Source organism: Microtus ochrogaster, assembly GCF_000317375.1.
Source record: "Microtus ochrogaster isolate Prairie Vole_2 chromosome 14 unlocalized genomic scaffold, MicOch1.0 chr14_random_1, whole genome shotgun sequence".
In the NCBI taxonomy this organism is placed as follows: Eukaryota; Metazoa; Chordata; class Mammalia; order Rodentia; family Cricetidae; genus Microtus; species Microtus ochrogaster.
Window position 1 is genome coordinate 35,908,061 of NW_004949096.1, and position 15,286 is coordinate 35,923,346.

The 15,286-nt window shown below is 54.7% G+C and overlaps 1 protein-coding gene across 2 annotated transcripts; it reads right to left on the reverse strand.

The window, feature by feature from the left end:
* Nucleotides 1–1,574: 1,574 nt before the first annotated feature.
* On the reverse strand, nucleotides 1,575–14,923 carry Prom2 (prominin 2). 2 transcript variants are annotated; one of them, XM_005364438.2, is made up of 24 exons: nucleotides 14,680–14,923; nucleotides 14,129–14,178; nucleotides 13,558–13,760; nucleotides 13,341–13,461; nucleotides 13,066–13,129; nucleotides 12,713–12,802; nucleotides 12,221–12,423; nucleotides 11,771–11,845; nucleotides 10,769–10,832; nucleotides 10,405–10,564; nucleotides 9,962–10,114; nucleotides 8,932–9,055; nucleotides 8,416–8,507; nucleotides 8,193–8,277; nucleotides 5,769–5,915; nucleotides 4,853–4,924; nucleotides 4,074–4,166; nucleotides 3,862–3,915; nucleotides 3,505–3,585; nucleotides 3,280–3,348; nucleotides 2,471–2,560; nucleotides 2,202–2,308; nucleotides 1,822–1,894; nucleotides 1,575–1,655 (listed from the first exon to the last, which is right to left on the reverse strand). In XM_005364438.2, the coding sequence occupies exons 1-23, from the start codon at nucleotides 14,921–14,923 to the stop codon at nucleotides 1,831–1,833; spliced, it is 2,505 nt and encodes an 834-aa protein (XP_005364495.1). In that variant the 3' UTR covers nucleotides 1,575–1,655; nucleotides 1,822–1,830. The 2 variants fall into 2 exon arrangements, with proteins under 2 accessions (XP_005364495.1, XP_005364496.1); XM_005364439.1 differs by lacking the exon at nucleotides 1,575–1,655 and having other exon boundaries at nucleotides 1,831–1,852.
* Nucleotides 14,924–15,286: the final 363 nt, after the last annotated feature.

The window sequence follows — 15,286 nt, forward strand, 5'->3', positions numbered from 1 at the left end:
GCATGTAATATGCGCAGGCATCAGAGATAAGTAACTCTGACAGAACCAGAGATGATTTTTAATTGCTTTTATTTCATTTGTTTAAATCCCATCAATTATATCTAAAAAATACAGGGTATCACTTCCTCACCCTCAAGTAACAAGTAACAACCAACAAGACAGACAAACAACAAAACAAAAACTTCTAACTTCTGGGAAAAGCCAAAAAAGAAACAAACAAACAAAAAAACCCAAACCACCAAAAACAACAAAACAACCAAACAAAAGAACTTGTTTGAGAGTAATAATGTAGGAGTCTTAGCACATCAGGTACCACCATCCTGAGTCCTAGCAACAAAACTGCTGCTGGCTCAGAAGATGCAATTCCACACCAACATGCCCAGAAACACACTAACATAAAGGGCATCCCCTCTATGCCCAGACCCTGGCTCTGCCCTGAGCCTAGCTCTCAACTCCCAAGCAGCACTTGCTCACACCAAGCCCTGTCAAGGTTTTCCTCTCATCATGTTTGGCTTTCACAGCCCTACATACAGGCTTTGAAGAGCCTCTCTATCAAAAAAAGAAAAAAGAAAAGAAAAGAAAAAGAAAGAAAGAAATTGCGGCTTGGGGGACCTACATCACATATTTGAGGTGCCTCAGCTAGCAGCATCAGAAAAAGGCTGTGAATCACATGACCAGGCAGGCTCTGCTCCTCACACTGAATTGCTGCACAGTCCCAGGGTGCCTGCAGTCAGAGAGGCCGTGGGATTCTTCCCACAGATGTTCATTAAGCTGTTTACTGAACCTCAGCCTTAGGGCTCCAGCTTCAGGGACCCAGAGGCAAAGCTTAGGGAAGTGACATGTTAATGGAACAGAGTCTTGTCCATATCGTCTCTCTTTTCTTTGTCCTTTCCAGACCCAATGTCCAGCACATAGGGACCATGCAGAGACAAGTGAGGGGTGATCCCAGGCCATATGCTCAGGATGGAAAGAGGAGGGCAAAACTGTGTTCTTACCACTAGATCCTTCCTGGTGGGGGCCACCCATGCTTCTGTCTCTGGGGCAAAGAGGGAGCCCATGTGGCCCACATCCCTGGTCCATTCTTAGAAGCCAGTGCTCAGAGGGAAGATGGGGCCGGCGTGGCTATTTATAATCCGGGGTGCAGACAGGACAGCTCAGCCCTCAGACAGGCCTGTCCATGGAGAGAGCAAGCAAAGGGCTGGGGAGGGACCAGGAAGGAGGCTGGTGCAGGTGGGGGAGGATCAAACTCAGACAGGGGGAAAGGGACTTAGACAGGAAGCAGGGAGAAAGATGTACCCCATCTTTCATCATGTGAATCACCTGATGGAAGGACCTGAGTCCACCTAAACCGGAGAAGGAGCTCCCGTGGGTGGAGAAGAGGCCCTTCCTGTTGCTGGGATACCACAGCAAGGAGGACAAGTGCTAGGTACCCAGAAGAACCTGTTGGCTCTATAGTTCAGTAAGGGCTGAGTATGATTTGGGTCACGAGGGGAAGCGTACAAAGGTGGGACCAGGGAAGCTGGAGAAGGAGAGGGGACAGGCCAGCGCCAGAGGCCAGCCTGCACTCTGGGAAGGGGATTACAATTCTTCTGGTCCAGAGTGAGACAAAAGAAGAAGGACAGGAAGTCCCCAGGGATCACCTTGCCTGTTAGAAACTAAAAAGAAAACAGGTGAAGGCAGGTGTGTGTGTGGGGGGGGAACAGGTCCCATCCACACTGACCCAGACCCCAAGCCTTCCTGTCCCCTCCTTCATGCTGAAACCCCAGATCTGAGCCCCTCCAATCAGGTTCAGGGGAATTATGGGGGAGGGGGACGACTCACCAGTGGGTCCTATAGCTTCAGGGAAGTGACCCTGGGGATATGGAAAAGCTGTGTCTCCTCGGAGCTGGTGGAGCTGTGACATCACAGAAGTAAAGTGAGTCCCCAGCACAGACCCTCGGCCCTGGCACAGGCTGACTGGAGGTAGCCCTGCCTCAGGAGTCCTCCAGAGAAGGGTAAGTCCCAAGGAGCTACTCTCCAGGTGGTCAAGTTGCAGCAAGAAAGATGCAGCAGGCTGATGTGGGAACTATCAGGCCCCAGTACTCCTTAGAGCTGGGTCAGAAGCTCTCTCTGCTTGGGAGGGGTCTGGACAGGGTGCGGCCCAATGGCTGTAAAGAATTCCTGGACATCTGATGCCCACTGTTGTTCTGACAATCCCTTACCTGAGGCGTTTCCGGATGGGACGGAAGTATTTGGAGGTCTTGACAGCGAAGATGATGCTGGGGATGAGGAAGAAGGTGCACCACCCCAGGCAGAACCAGAAGGCGTTCTGAAGAGGAGCCATGAGGTCAGCTCACCAGGCTGGGCAGATGGCGCCTTCCCACCATCCCCGTGCCCACAGGCTCTGCACTGACTCCACACCCTGGCCTCATGCCCTCCTACTGTCCCTGTCCATTGGACTCTGTATTCGTGACAGGCTGGGGACACTCACCCAGGGGTCGGCCATCATGTCACATAGAATCACATGGCCATTGTCCAGGGCTGCAGAGAGGGGCTGGCAGGTGGCGATGTGTTGTGTCACCTGTGGTACCAAAATGAGACAGGTATATGGGAAGACACCTGGACCCACAGATGGGTACTCCATGTTCTGAAGAGGAGGCCAAGATGAACACAGAAGCCCAGGGACTTAGCTGGGGTCCACCTTACACGTGAACACAGAGTGGAAGGTGCAAGCACAGATATAATGGTCATGGGTCCCCAGGAAGGTTAGGACACTGAACTTCCAGCTCAGCTTAGCTCTCGTCCCTTTCATCCACTCACTAGCCCACACGTGAGTCTCACTGAGTCCCTCAGTATGATTGTAAGTCATCGTTATTGGAAAGGGAACATGCATGCACACACATGCCCGTCTCCAAATGCATATACACAGACACTCACGGGCAAGCAAACCCCAGCTCAGACCTTTTCCAGAACCTAAGGGCCCTGGAATGTGTAAGAGGAGGTGAGCTTTGATGGTTGGCCTTTGACAAGCAGGGTGAGGGACCTATCCATGGAGAGGCATAGGGGCAAGGAGTAGATGGGATGTTCTAGAAAAGCTATGGTCAACCTAGCCCATACTTGGGTCTCACAAAAGGGCTGGGGGTAGAAGTCGGGTGAGCAGGATCTATTTTGTGAGCAAGAGTGCAGATGGCAGGTTTGGGAGTTTGTGTCCAATTCCAAAGGCCTGCGGTACCCCCAAAGGGCTCCATAGCTGGTCCACTGGGGTGGGAACACCAGGTGGGGTGCCAAGCCCTCACTCACCTCTTCTCTCACCCAGGCCACATACTGAGAGAAGTAGCCCATTTCCCTGGCCAGGAAACACTCAGAGGCCTACAGGAAAGAGAAGCCCATGGTTGGCAGGGATCCTGCCTCCCTACACCCCTCCACGTCTGACATCATCAGAATGAGCCTGGCTCTCCTGGGAGCCATAGTGAAAGCCGAGCTGGAGGGAAAGCCTGTGGTAGACACTCCCTGCCCCCAACTCACATTCCTCACAATATGGCTGGTCCGGGCAGGCAGCTCTCCTTTCAGACGAGTGACGTTGCCAAGAACATTTGCGGTATTCACCTGCAGGAGACAACAGTCCAAATCAGCCATCCATCTATCCACTCACCCACCAATCCATCCAGCCACCCTACGATATACCATACAATCCTTTTTAACAGATGAAGGGCAGGCTCTAGGACCCAGAGGCCAACAAAAGAGGTCCTTAAGGACCTGACCCCTTTCCTCCTCCCCCTTCACCTCCCAATGGGACAAGACAGAGCAGGAATCTCAAAGCAGCTGCCCTGTCTTCCTCTAGCGCCCCTAGTTCCAACCCATCCTCCCACTCCCATTAGCCACCTGCAGATCTGGGGCAGAGGACTCCAGGGCCCTGACACTGAGGTTGAGCTTGGCCTGTGGAGGAGGAATCAGGATGGTTAGAGGCAAGGATTCAGAGGCAGGCAACGGAGAATGCAGCTGGCCTCTTCCTCCTTTCAAGGCTCTCTCTCCATCCCTCCTGCCCTCTCTCCATCCCTCCTGTCCCTCAGGCCCCAGACTCCCTTCAAGCTTACCACAAGGCTCTGCTGGGGGACGACCTTCTCCTGGTAGAGGCTTCGGAGTTCTCTGGCTTCCTCCTGTAGTTGCTGCCTCAGTACAGAGTCATTCTGAGGGCAGACCAAAGGATTAGAAGGGTCCCCGCCCCAACAAAGAGCAGCCCTCTGAGGAAGGTGAAAAGGGCTGGGTTCAGAGAGAAAATCCTCAAGCTCAGACTTTCCCTGATCTAGGTCTTCCCTGAGCTGGATGCTACCAAATCTGCCACAGCACCACGTAAGCTGTAGCAACCACAGCTAAAACTAGGCCGTGCTCTCTGCAAGGCCAAGGCGGCTGTGGAGTCTGAGGTGTCTCAGGGAGAACTTCAGAAACTTGAGATATCTGTAAATACAGAAAGAGGCTTCCTGTGGGGAGTGCATGTGTCCTTTGGGGGAAGGGGTCCTCACAGCACAGACTGGCAGAGTCTGAAGCTGGCCCAGCTGTGTGAGGCTAGGCCAGAAACTCCATCTGCTCAGAGACTAGGACAGTCTGTAGACACAGTGACAGAGGTTCAGAGATGCAAAATGGCTTGCCCAAGGCCGCACAGCAACTGACAGCAGGGCCTGAATGGGAGCTGAACTTGCAGACCCTCAGCCCAACAGCAGGGTAAAAAGCCTCAGCACCTGCGGGTGGGGCCCTCAGTCCCCAGCCTCTGTTCCTGTCCCTTCTCCAATCCCAGCGTTCCTAGTCTTCCCCCCCCCCACCCCGTCCAGATCTCCTTGACCACTGTCTGGCTACAGGGTCTCCGCTCCCTTCTCACTTGAGCCTGGGCCACTCCTTCCAGATCCCGCGCCAGCTGCTCCATGTCAGTCTCCACTACAGGCTTCTGGATCTGAGGGAAGACAGGAGACACCAAGAAGACTGAACCCAGATGTCCCTGGATAACCCCAGCCTCTGAATCCCCAGACTTGTCCAACTATGTTCAATCATTTCCATCCCGCCCCGCATCTCTATCTACTATCTCAGAGAAGGTCTCATACAGCCGAGGCTGAATCTAAGCATGAGCATCCTCCTCTTCCCTCTCAAGTGCTGGGTTTCAGGCACCTGCTACCACATCAGGCTTGATGTAGCACTGGAGATTGAACCCAGTGCTTTGTGCATGCTAGGCAAGCTCTTTACCAATTGAGCCATATTCCTAGCTCCAGCTAAGTCTATTGTGACGTGAGTTGTGGTGAGCTTGAACTGAAGGTGTGAAGTGTTTCAGAGTCCAATGGACTAGAGAAATAAAGATGCTCTCTGGAGTGACTTGAAGAAAAGCCAGTGTCCAGCTGGAGAGAGGACTCAACAGTTAAAAGCACTGGTTGCTCCTCCAGAGGACCCGGGTTGGATTTCTAGCACCCACTTGGTGGCTTACAATCATCTAAAACTCTAGTCTCATGGTTTCATCTGCCCTCTTCTGGCCTCCACAGTTACTGCATGCATGTGGTACACAAACATACATGTAGGTGCGAAACTAAGTATGACACCACCATTCTTAGCAGCAGTGGGTTCAGGACCATGAACAGCGACTCATGGTCTTGCTTAAAGGACCTGGAGAAGTGTCCTAGTTCCTTAACAGGAAGAAGTCCCAGGAGCAGAGAGACTGTGGGGAGCTGGAAAGAGGCCAAACACACACAGACTGGCCCTTCTGTTCAGTGCCACATCCTGCTGGGTCACCAGATGTGCCCCTCACTGACCTGTACCAGGAAGTTTCCATAGTGGATTTTCTCCAGCCTGCTACCTTGCAAAGCCTCCAGGTCTCGGCGGACAGCGGGGCTCAACAGGTCTAGATCCTTCACATCCACTTTGAAGTTCTGAAGCTCCTCCTGGAACTTTTGGGTGTACTGGAGGAGAGGACAGGATGAGGCACATTGCTGAGCCTGGTCGCTTGGCTCAAGGGCCATCACCTGGTTTTCCAGGTGGACACACCCTCACAGACCCCCAAGAGAACTCTACTCAGAGCCCTGGCCTGCTTCCAGGGACCATGTGACAACTGGGCCTTGGCACAGACTTTACCTGTTGGGGAATATTATTTTAAGGTGTGTTACTTTTGTTTGTGTGCATTTGTTTAACTCTGTGAAGCCTGTCTAAACACCTGATGGTCTATTAAAGAGATGAATGGCCAACGGTGGGGCAGGAGAAAGAAATAGGCAGAGCTGGCAGGCAGAAAGGATAAATATGAGGAGAAATCTGGGAGAAGGAAGGATTCGGGGAGCAAGAGAAGGAGAAGAGGTCACCAGGGGTCAGCCGCCCAACCACACAGCAAGTCACGGAGAAAGAAGTAAAGTAAGGTATACAGAAATAGAAAAATAAAAGCTCCGAGACCAAAGATAAGTGGGATAATTTAAGCTAAGAAAAGCTGGCAAGAAATTAGTGAAGTTAAGGCTGGGCATTCCTAACTAAGAATAAGCCTCCATGAGTGATTTATTTGGGAACTGGATGGCGGGGCCCCCACAAAGAGTAAAACAGACAACACTTTCCCTGGCCACCTGATACAAAGTAGCTTTTTGGCTCTTCTTTATCACATCCTGTATTAAGGTTTTCACAGCACCTATACTCTCAAGTCTCTTATCCCTGGGCTTGTTAATTACATCAGCTCAATAGTACCAGGGACTGGGACACTTCTACTGTAAGGTCCCTCGTCTGCAGTGGAGTCTGTCAAGTGGTCGGTGAGATCCAGTTTGTAGATTTGTGAATGAACTGACTAATGAATGGATGAAGAGTGAATGACACACCCACATTTCCAGGAAAGACAGTCAGCATTTGCCTGTCTTGTGGACAAGACATTCAGCTTCAATATCAGAAACCAGCCATCTCTGGTCGCCTCTTCCCATCTTACTAGGCAACTTTTCTCCAGGGAGGGGGGGCTCCAACTCTCTTGGTAGCAGCATTCCAGATATAACTGACAGGGATGGGACATGAAGCAGCCGTCTGGTGCCCTGGATGGCACATTTTATCTTTCTTATTTATGCAGATTGGCTTTTTAAGAGTTTCTCCCGAGAAGTTTCTTCAAGACCACCATACAACCTCAAAAAACTGCTTGGTCCCTCAGAACCAGAGTCTCATTGGTCCACACTTTTCTGTAAGATGGACCCCTCCCCTCTCCGGGGCTGAGATCACCTAAGGCTGAGATGACTTCCAGCTACCAGGGCTGGCAATCCCTATGCCCAACCTGCAGAGTCTCCAGCTCTCTGTTTCTGATTAAAGATTCTGGAGGAAAAAGGCACTGACATTTAAGCAAGCATCCCTAGCCATGGCTTAAGGCATCAAGTCAGGATCTTGTTTGACTGTGCCATCCCATGATTTGAGATGGAGATAAATCCAAGCCGTTTCTCGGGAGCACCAAAATGAGCTAGTTTTGTGTGGGCAGCAACAGTACTAGCTGGGGTATGGAGGGGCATGGGAGGAGTGCTTCCTAAGACATGCTTAGAGAAATGGTTCTTCAGGGCCCTCTTCCCCGCCTTTCCTAAGGATGGAGAGAGGAAAAACAGCATGTTCCTTCTAAAATGCACCCCCCTTCCCTGGTTCTGAAGCTTTCTCCTGTCAGTACTGACAGGGACCTCCATCCTCCATCACTTCCACGCTGCCTTTCCACCTGCTTCTGCACCAAGGTCCACTCTAACTCCCTGAACCGCCTCTGGCAAATGAGCCACCTGCGTCCTGGGGAGGATGGACAACCTGAAGCTCTTGTGGGGGTGGGGATAGACTGCCACGGCCAACAGCTGGCTCTGAGGTGCGCAGGCCCCGAGAGCTTTCCACAGGTGTCACCCGCTGGCCTTGTTCCACTCTCAGCTAGAACATGCCATCCAGGACCTGTCCTCATCCAGACACCCCGCCCCCACGCTTTCTGTCCCTGTCCTCTCCTCCATAGCCTGTGCTGTATTAAGCTTTCCCTGGTGCGCATGCTCAGAGATGCTCAGGCAGCCAGATACTCACTCACCCATTCATAGCCCTAGAATCTTCCATAGCTTAAGCCCTGGATAGGCCCTGAGCTGGTTGCTAAGACCTCTGGTTTGAGGTACCTTGATAAGAGATGAGTTGAGAGACAATACCCCAGAGGAGCAGAAGAAAAGGATGCATAGAGGGGTGAAGTCTTAACACCTTCTAGAACATCTTCTTACCCGTTTGATATCCAGGTGCTTATCCAGGTCATAGGAGTCATTGAGCTGTAGAACCTTCCAGAGTACTGCCCCTGCCTTACACTGTCTGGGGAAGAAAGACATCCATCAACCAAGAGCCACCAGGGGTGGCAGGTGAGGCTGGCATCACCCTAAGGGGGACACCCACTTTTGCACCTCCCTTCTATTTCCCTGCTCCAGCCCCAACCCCAGGTCTCCTACTCACTGATAGGCCTGGAGGACGCTGATGTTCTTCCGCAGGCCAAGAAGGTAGGACAGGTTCATGGATGCGGGCAAGTTCCCCGGGGTGTCTACAAACTGCCGTTGGGCAGGAAGAGGTGGGGCATAGAGAGATGAAGGGCAGAACTGCCCTGACGCTTGGTGCCACCCGTTACTCGCTCTAATTCAAATGACTCTGTGCCCTGATTCCTCATGGGGACTTTGCCCATAAATCTCTGGCAGTGGGATAAGCAGGGACCTTCAGCACAGTGCCCTTCCCAGACTCAGAGTTAGGAGAGAACGTGGAGCCCTTGTTGGGACCTGGGGCGTACACAGGGGCTTGGGGTTCATGGGTGCCTCATGGGTGTCTATCTGCCCCCCCCCCCGAAACTCTGCACATCCCCTCCTCCTTCCTCCTGCCCCTCACTCCTGCTTGCACCTCTGGCTCCCACTTCCTTCTGATTCACTTTCTTGGCTCAAACTCCCTTCAGCTCCCTCTGAGCTGGAGCAGGCCCAGACCCACCTCGTACAGCTCTCCGCTCTCCCAGCTCCGGCACACCAGCGTCTGCACGTTGCCACCCACCAGGAAAGTGGCGAAAACGAGGAGGATGAGGGGGGCTGCAAAGAGGAAGCTGAAGGCCACACCTCTGGAGGCGAGAAACATGGCTGAAGGAACGTGGAAGCTGACAGCCCTGGACCAGGCCTATCCCCACCCACATCCTGGGACCTGCACAGCCATAGGCTGACAACAAGGCATGCCTCCTGGGCGAAGAAGGATAATCCAGCATGCCTGGCAGCTTCTTGGCACCCCCACCCCACCCCCATCCAATTGCTCAGGCCTCCTGCCCTGAAACCCTAGAGGAAGGATGCCTGCCTGTTGGAAGAGCCATTTCTGGACTTAAAGTCCAGGGAAGTGACCCATCCCTGTGCTCACCTTTCTAGGTAGCCATTGGCAGAGCAGACATGACTCATCTACTTAGATAACACTTCAAAGGGACTGAGAGGTAAGGGCCCTGTCACCAGGGCCACTAACTTACAGAGCTTCTTTGTGAGTGGCCACAGCCCCAGGCCAGGCCATGAGACTTAGAGAGTAAAGTGTGGGGTGGATTTCAGATCCTCGCTAATCCCTTTGATTGGGCACCTTGTATAATGAACAACCTGGCCAACTGTATATGGCCGCCTTGGTCTTAAAGGCTATCTAGTTTAAGGATGGCAAGCAGATTCTGACTTTGTTGCCACCTCCTGATGACGGCTTTGGGACTGCCTAGAAGCCGAGCTAAGGATTCCGGAACTGTGTCTGGGCTTGGTGCGTATGCTATAGTTACTACTGGTGCTGTCCCTGCATCAGCCCAACCCCCTTAGATAGAGGAGGACACTGGAGCCCAGAGAGGTCATTGCTTCACCCAGAGTCACCCAAGGAATGGGGACCAGGTCAGCACCAAGTCTCAATCTCCTGACTTGCCAGACTCTACTCCTGTTGCTATACCAGGAAGAATCTGGCAACCCAGAAGAGAAGGCCCCTTCTCCCCCCATCACCCCTGGCCCCTGCTTACGCCATGAGGAAGCGGGCTCCAGCCTCGCCTCTGGCTTCGGAGTGGCTGGGGTCCTCCCTGGCAAACAACCCCCAGATGCCTAGGCTGAGGCCGAGCAGGTTACAGATCACCACAAGCAGTATGGCAGAGCACAACACACATCCCAAAATCCACCTGCCGCAGAGAGAGTAGGGGGCTCACTGAGAAGGAAGGCAGCTGGCACCAGAGGGCTGGCCCGGGACCTAGGTTTCTAGGCCTCCAGACTGAATCTTTAGAAGCAGAGGTGCAAACGTTTCCTGAGGTCTCATAGCTTTTACAGGGTCCCCAGGCTCAGGCTTGGGGATACACAGTCAGGTGGAACATGGAAGCCATAGGAGTTAGGGTTCTTGACTTTAAACGGAGGCAGCAGTATTGTCAGGCTGGAAGTGGACGGGGATAGAATGGAGGCCCAGGGTGCCGCTCACCTGTATTTCTCGTATTGTTGCAGCTCCTGTAAGTAGGGGCGGCTGCGCTGTTCCAGCCCCTCCAGCGCCTGGCTCCAGCGGGAAGCTGCCTCTGAACCTGGGAACCCTTGGGCCAGCATCCTCACACCTTCAGGCTGCTCAGCCAGCGCCTTTTTCAGATCTGCCCAAAGCTACAGGGTCTCAGGGGATACAGAGGGTACCCAGGGGCCAGGGACAAATCCCCGGAACCCATAGAGAGCCCACCAGACAGGGAAGACATCCATCCCCACCACTGCCCAGCTCCTCTCTCAGCAAGCCTCCCTGGAAGGGGTACAGTGGGGGTGGCATGCCAGGAAGCTAGTCAGGCCCCTGAGCAGGGCCTCACCTTGGACTACACTGGCCGTCTGCGCTGCAACCAGGAGCGGGAGGCTATTGAAGGTGGTATTCTCCTGTGGAACCAAGCAAGGCTGTGTTTGTTGCTTTTTGCCTGGAATTCTACCTTGGGGCCTCAAGGTCAGGGGCCCAGAGGGAGGGTGCTGCTGTTTAATGGTGCCAGAAAAGGAAGTGATCCTCTTGTCCTTGCAAACATGGCTTCTCCTGCTTAGCTCAACTCTTCCACACAAGGCACCAGCTACGCACAGCCACTTCCTAGACAGTGCTGCCTTTTATCTCTCACCTGTCCCCACCTATCCCATCCTAACAACCAGCTCTACTCCCTCAGTCCAACTCCAGCCTCCCATCCACTTTAGCCCCGGCTTCCTCCTTCCCAGCCTCAAAGCATAGCTGACTCACTGGTTCCCCAACTCCAGGCCCTGGGTCACAGGCTCTGACTCACATGGCGGCACCACTCCCCACCCCCCACCCCCGCCTTGGCTGTCCTCCACTCAGAGAGCAGGCCTGCCTATCGGGGTACAGCCAAAGCACCTGCTTCCTTTTGGCCTGAAGACCCCATCCCTGAGGGGAGCCCAACTCCTCTTTCTGAGCTGCAGACCTGCCTCTCCCATCTGACTGCAGTGGGGACTGGCACAATGAGCGTCTAGCTCAGGCTGCCACTGGGTGAGGGTGGACTCAAGTCCTGGATTTAACTGAGGTCTTTTTCTTTTTTCCTTTCTTTCTTCCTTCCTTCCTTCCTTTCTTTCTTTTTTTCTTTCTTTCTTTTTTTGAGGCAGGGTTTCTCTGTGTAGTGCCGAATGTCCTGGAACTCAACTCTGTAGACCAGGCTAGCCTCAAACTCAGATCCCCTGCTCTACCTCCTGAGTGCTGGGATTAACGGTGTGCACCACTACCGCCTGGCTCACCCAGGTTCTTATTCCAGAGAATGAAACTGAAGCTCTTCCCTTGTTAGTTCTCAGGCAGGAGGAGACCAGGTAACCAAGATAGGGCTTACCTCCTGGACCATGCTGGAGAAGTTGGCCTCTGGGACATCCTTCAGCCGATGCAGGACATCATCCACAGGTGGCACCTGAAATAGAGGGTTCCATGACATGAGAAGGATCCCTACGAGAGGAAGGAGGTGCCTCGGAACCCTTAGTGTCCTCATATGTAACATGAGGACCACAGAGACCCCCTATCACCCAGGGAGGTGGTGAGAACCCAAGAAGCTAATACACATGGGGCTTGGGGCTGTGTGTGTGGCCCATGAAGAGCTTTGGCTCACTCTAAGAACAAAGAGTCCTTAACTCTGGGTGCTCTGGAAAGGAAGGCACAGCCCAGTGAAAGTGTTCTCTGAAAAGTCAGCCTCATGAAAGCCACCTGACTACCAAGATGCTGGAGGATTTCAAAAGTGCAGGCTAGACCAGCCCCCCCAAGTCCCAGTGGGCTTGTTCAGTGCCTGCACCTGGCTGAAGTCAGCACCCAGCTGCAGGGCACTGGCCTGGCTTAGGGCCCCCTTGCAGTTCCCGCGGCACCAGCTCTCCTGAAGCAAGGTGAGCAGGCGCTCCCGGTGCGCCCGTACAAGCGGCCCCAGGTGCTGCTGCCCCTCTTGCAGCTCCACAGAGGTGGTGTTCAGGGCTCGAAGGTGGTCTGTGGAAACCTGCAGGGCTGAGAGAGTCACACGTGGCCTGAGGGTCTCCTCTCTCCCTGGTGTCCTCAGCACCTTAGCAAAGAGAGACACCGCATTCTTTCCCCCTGGCTAATGGAGTATAAACTATGCCGCTGGGCACGTGTGGCCAGGGAGTAGGCAGAGATGCCCACACAGGATCCCAGCATAATGGGAAGAAGGACTCGGGTGGAGCTGGGGCGGTACATGCAAGGGGTGGGGGATGGGAGAATCGACTCCTGGAAGACACCTGCTGGACCCACCCACATACAGGGCACTGGTCCAACTCACCCTGGCCCAGGCTGTGCACTGAGGCTAGCACCGGGTACACTGTGCTCTTGAGCTGGTTGTGAATTATGTTCCCAAGATTCTCACCGACACCTGGACAACACAGGACATTTGGCAGCGATGTTCTCCCCATCCTCCTCCCCCCCCCCCAGGAGCTGAGGACATTCCCATTGCCTCCCATGAGCCCTGGGCTCTGCAAGGTGGTGTTAGCCTCCTTGTCCTGCAGAAGTATGACTGTGTGAAGATCCCTCTGTGTGAAGTGGTTCCCTGGTGCAGTCCAGGTTAAAGGAGCTGGGATGTTTCCCCAAGGCAGGCCAGGGCAGAGGGACCTGGAGCCGGCCACCTGTAACCCTCACCATCCAGCTCCTTTGAGACTCGCTCCTGGGGTACAGAGAACCGCTCAGCCACAGCCTGAAGCTCCTAGACAAACAGTGGGTTAAGTCATCTTCCCTCCTTCAGTAACCCCATCCGTCAGTTAGGCATTTCAGGGACTTTCCAGCAGGTGGCAGCCAAGTGCACACAGGAAGGGACGCCCTCTCTGCTTGGCAGGTTTACAGGCTGCAGAGATGCGGTTCTCTGGGTCTGCCTTCAAGCAGGGTACTCACAGATGAGAGAATTGTATAGTACTCACTCCAGGCACATCAGACACCAGGCCTCTTAGGCTGAGCAGGGTCTCAGGGACAGCTTCCACACTGGGGCCTGTCTGACTATGTGTGTACTGATTCGTAGCAAAAGCACAGACCATACCAATCCTGCAGGGATGGAGGCCAGGAGAAAAGGGTTTGCCGTGTGCCCAGGAGCACAGGGCCGCCATCCTGACCTCCCCCCTGACCTATGCAGCCTCTCACAGAAGCACGAGGGTGGTCAGCAGCAGGAAGGACATGAGGGTGCCGCGTTCACAGGCCATGGCCTTGTGCTCCGTCTTCACTCGGCCCCCACAGCGCCGGCGGCAACGGCAACAGCAGAAGCAGAGCCCAGTAGCCGGCACCAATAGGAGGTAGAGGCCAGCAATCACAGCACACACCACGTAGCCTGCCTCATACCGAACCACCTGGGCAAGGCAGCAAGGCATGAGGGGGCAGCCCTGCCTTCCCCCTCCTCCAGTGGAAGTTAGAGGTGGAGAGAATGCCCGTGTGCCTCTACTTGTATCCTGGCGAACCCAGGCAGGATGTGTGAGGTGAGCGGTACCCTTGCTCATTACCCATGACAGATGGGAGATCCAGGTCTAGCGGCACTGGAGATCACTGCAAACAGCAGCACGAGCAAAAGGAAGACACGGGGCTTGAACCCAGGAGGGAAAAGGATGCCTAAGACTCCGGCAAATGCTCAGCAGGGCGCAGGGCGGGCTGAACAGAGCAGGTGGGGGCCCTTCTGCTCGCTCTTAACTCCCTCCCCCAGCACCTGCGGCTCAGTCCTCACCTCATCCGTCTTTGCAGACGATGGATCATTCAGCAGGGCCTTTATCAACTCTAGGGAAAGCAAGCAAGCCAAGGGTTTGGGGACAGCCACTGCCTAGCCCTTGTGCCTAGCCTCTCCCCATTGCCAGGCTCAGGGAGGTTCTTAGAGAAGGCAGGGTCATGTGGCTGTGACAGCTTGCCAGGCCTCATCATGCTGCAGGAGAGGCAGCTGGTAGAAGGCCGGCAAGCAGACCATCTGGGCCCTTCTGGTAAGCACTGCAGCTGGCCTGGTAGTCCTTCCCTTCCCTCTTCCGGCCTCGTTTGGCCCTCCTGACCCCTGACACTGTGACACTGAGACGATGAGCCGGATTTAACTTTCTTGCACAGAGTCCCAGCCCAAGGTCAAACAAGAAGGCTCGGAAGCTGCTCGTGGAATCCCAGAACGTACGGAAGAATAAGGCTGTGTAGTGTCAGAAAACTCACTCACCCTGTCAAGCGCTTGTTGACAGGATGTGCACAGTCTAGCTGGGGGCCCAGTGCCTGCGGAGGTCCGCTGGGGGAGGGGGCACTCACCCGACGGGAAGGGGTTGAGCTGAACTACGGAGAGGAATCGCCTCACGGTGCCATAGAGGGAGTCCAGGGGCCCCGGCGCGCGGACACGAGGGGCCAACCATCGCGTCCTGGCTGCTGGAGTGAATACCAGATGCTCCGCGGGAGCGAAGGACCCACAGTCGGCGGCCACAGCTCCGGCTAGGCTCAGGGCCAGCCCCAGGCCCAGACCCAGCAGGGGTACCACGAGGCCGGGCGAGCACGTCATGAGTTCGGGCGGGTGGGCAGCACAGGCTCGGGAGGCGGACAGGGCGGGCCAGCACTGGGCAGGCCGTGCATCCTTCTGCAGCCTTCTTCCCTCGGTTCCCGTCGCTCTACAAACCGGCCCGACAGGTTTGCGCTCTGGAGCTACCAGGTCGCCAGGCGGGAGCGTAGGAAGGGCAGGGGCGGAGGCCGGATAGGGGGCTGGGCCAGGCCCAGCCGCCCTTGGCGATCTCAATGAAGCCTGTGCCTCTCTTCCCCTCCCCACATGCCCCACAAGCCGGGCAAGGGCAGTCTGGAGCCTGTCCAGGGGGTACCTCAGAGTCTCTGGAATATCTAGCGTGGCCCAATTTCAAATAAATTTCCACAC

What these genes read in the sequence shown, in the direction of transcription:
- Prom2 (XM_005364438.2), bottom strand. Translation starts at nt 14,923, where the DNA reads ATGACGTGCTCGCCCGGCCTCGTGGTACCCCTGCTGGGTCTGGGCCTG. An exon ending in AGCGTCCTCCAGGCCTATCA is followed by an intron (nt 8,278 to 8,415) that starts GTGAGTAGGAGA and finishes TTTCTTCCCCAG; the next exon opens with ACAGTGTAAGGCAGGGGCAG. An exon ending in ATGGAAACTTCCTGGTACAG is followed by an intron (nt 4,925 to 5,768) that starts GTCAGTGAGGGG and finishes GTCTTCCCTCAG; the next exon opens with ATCCAGAAGCCTGTAGTGGA.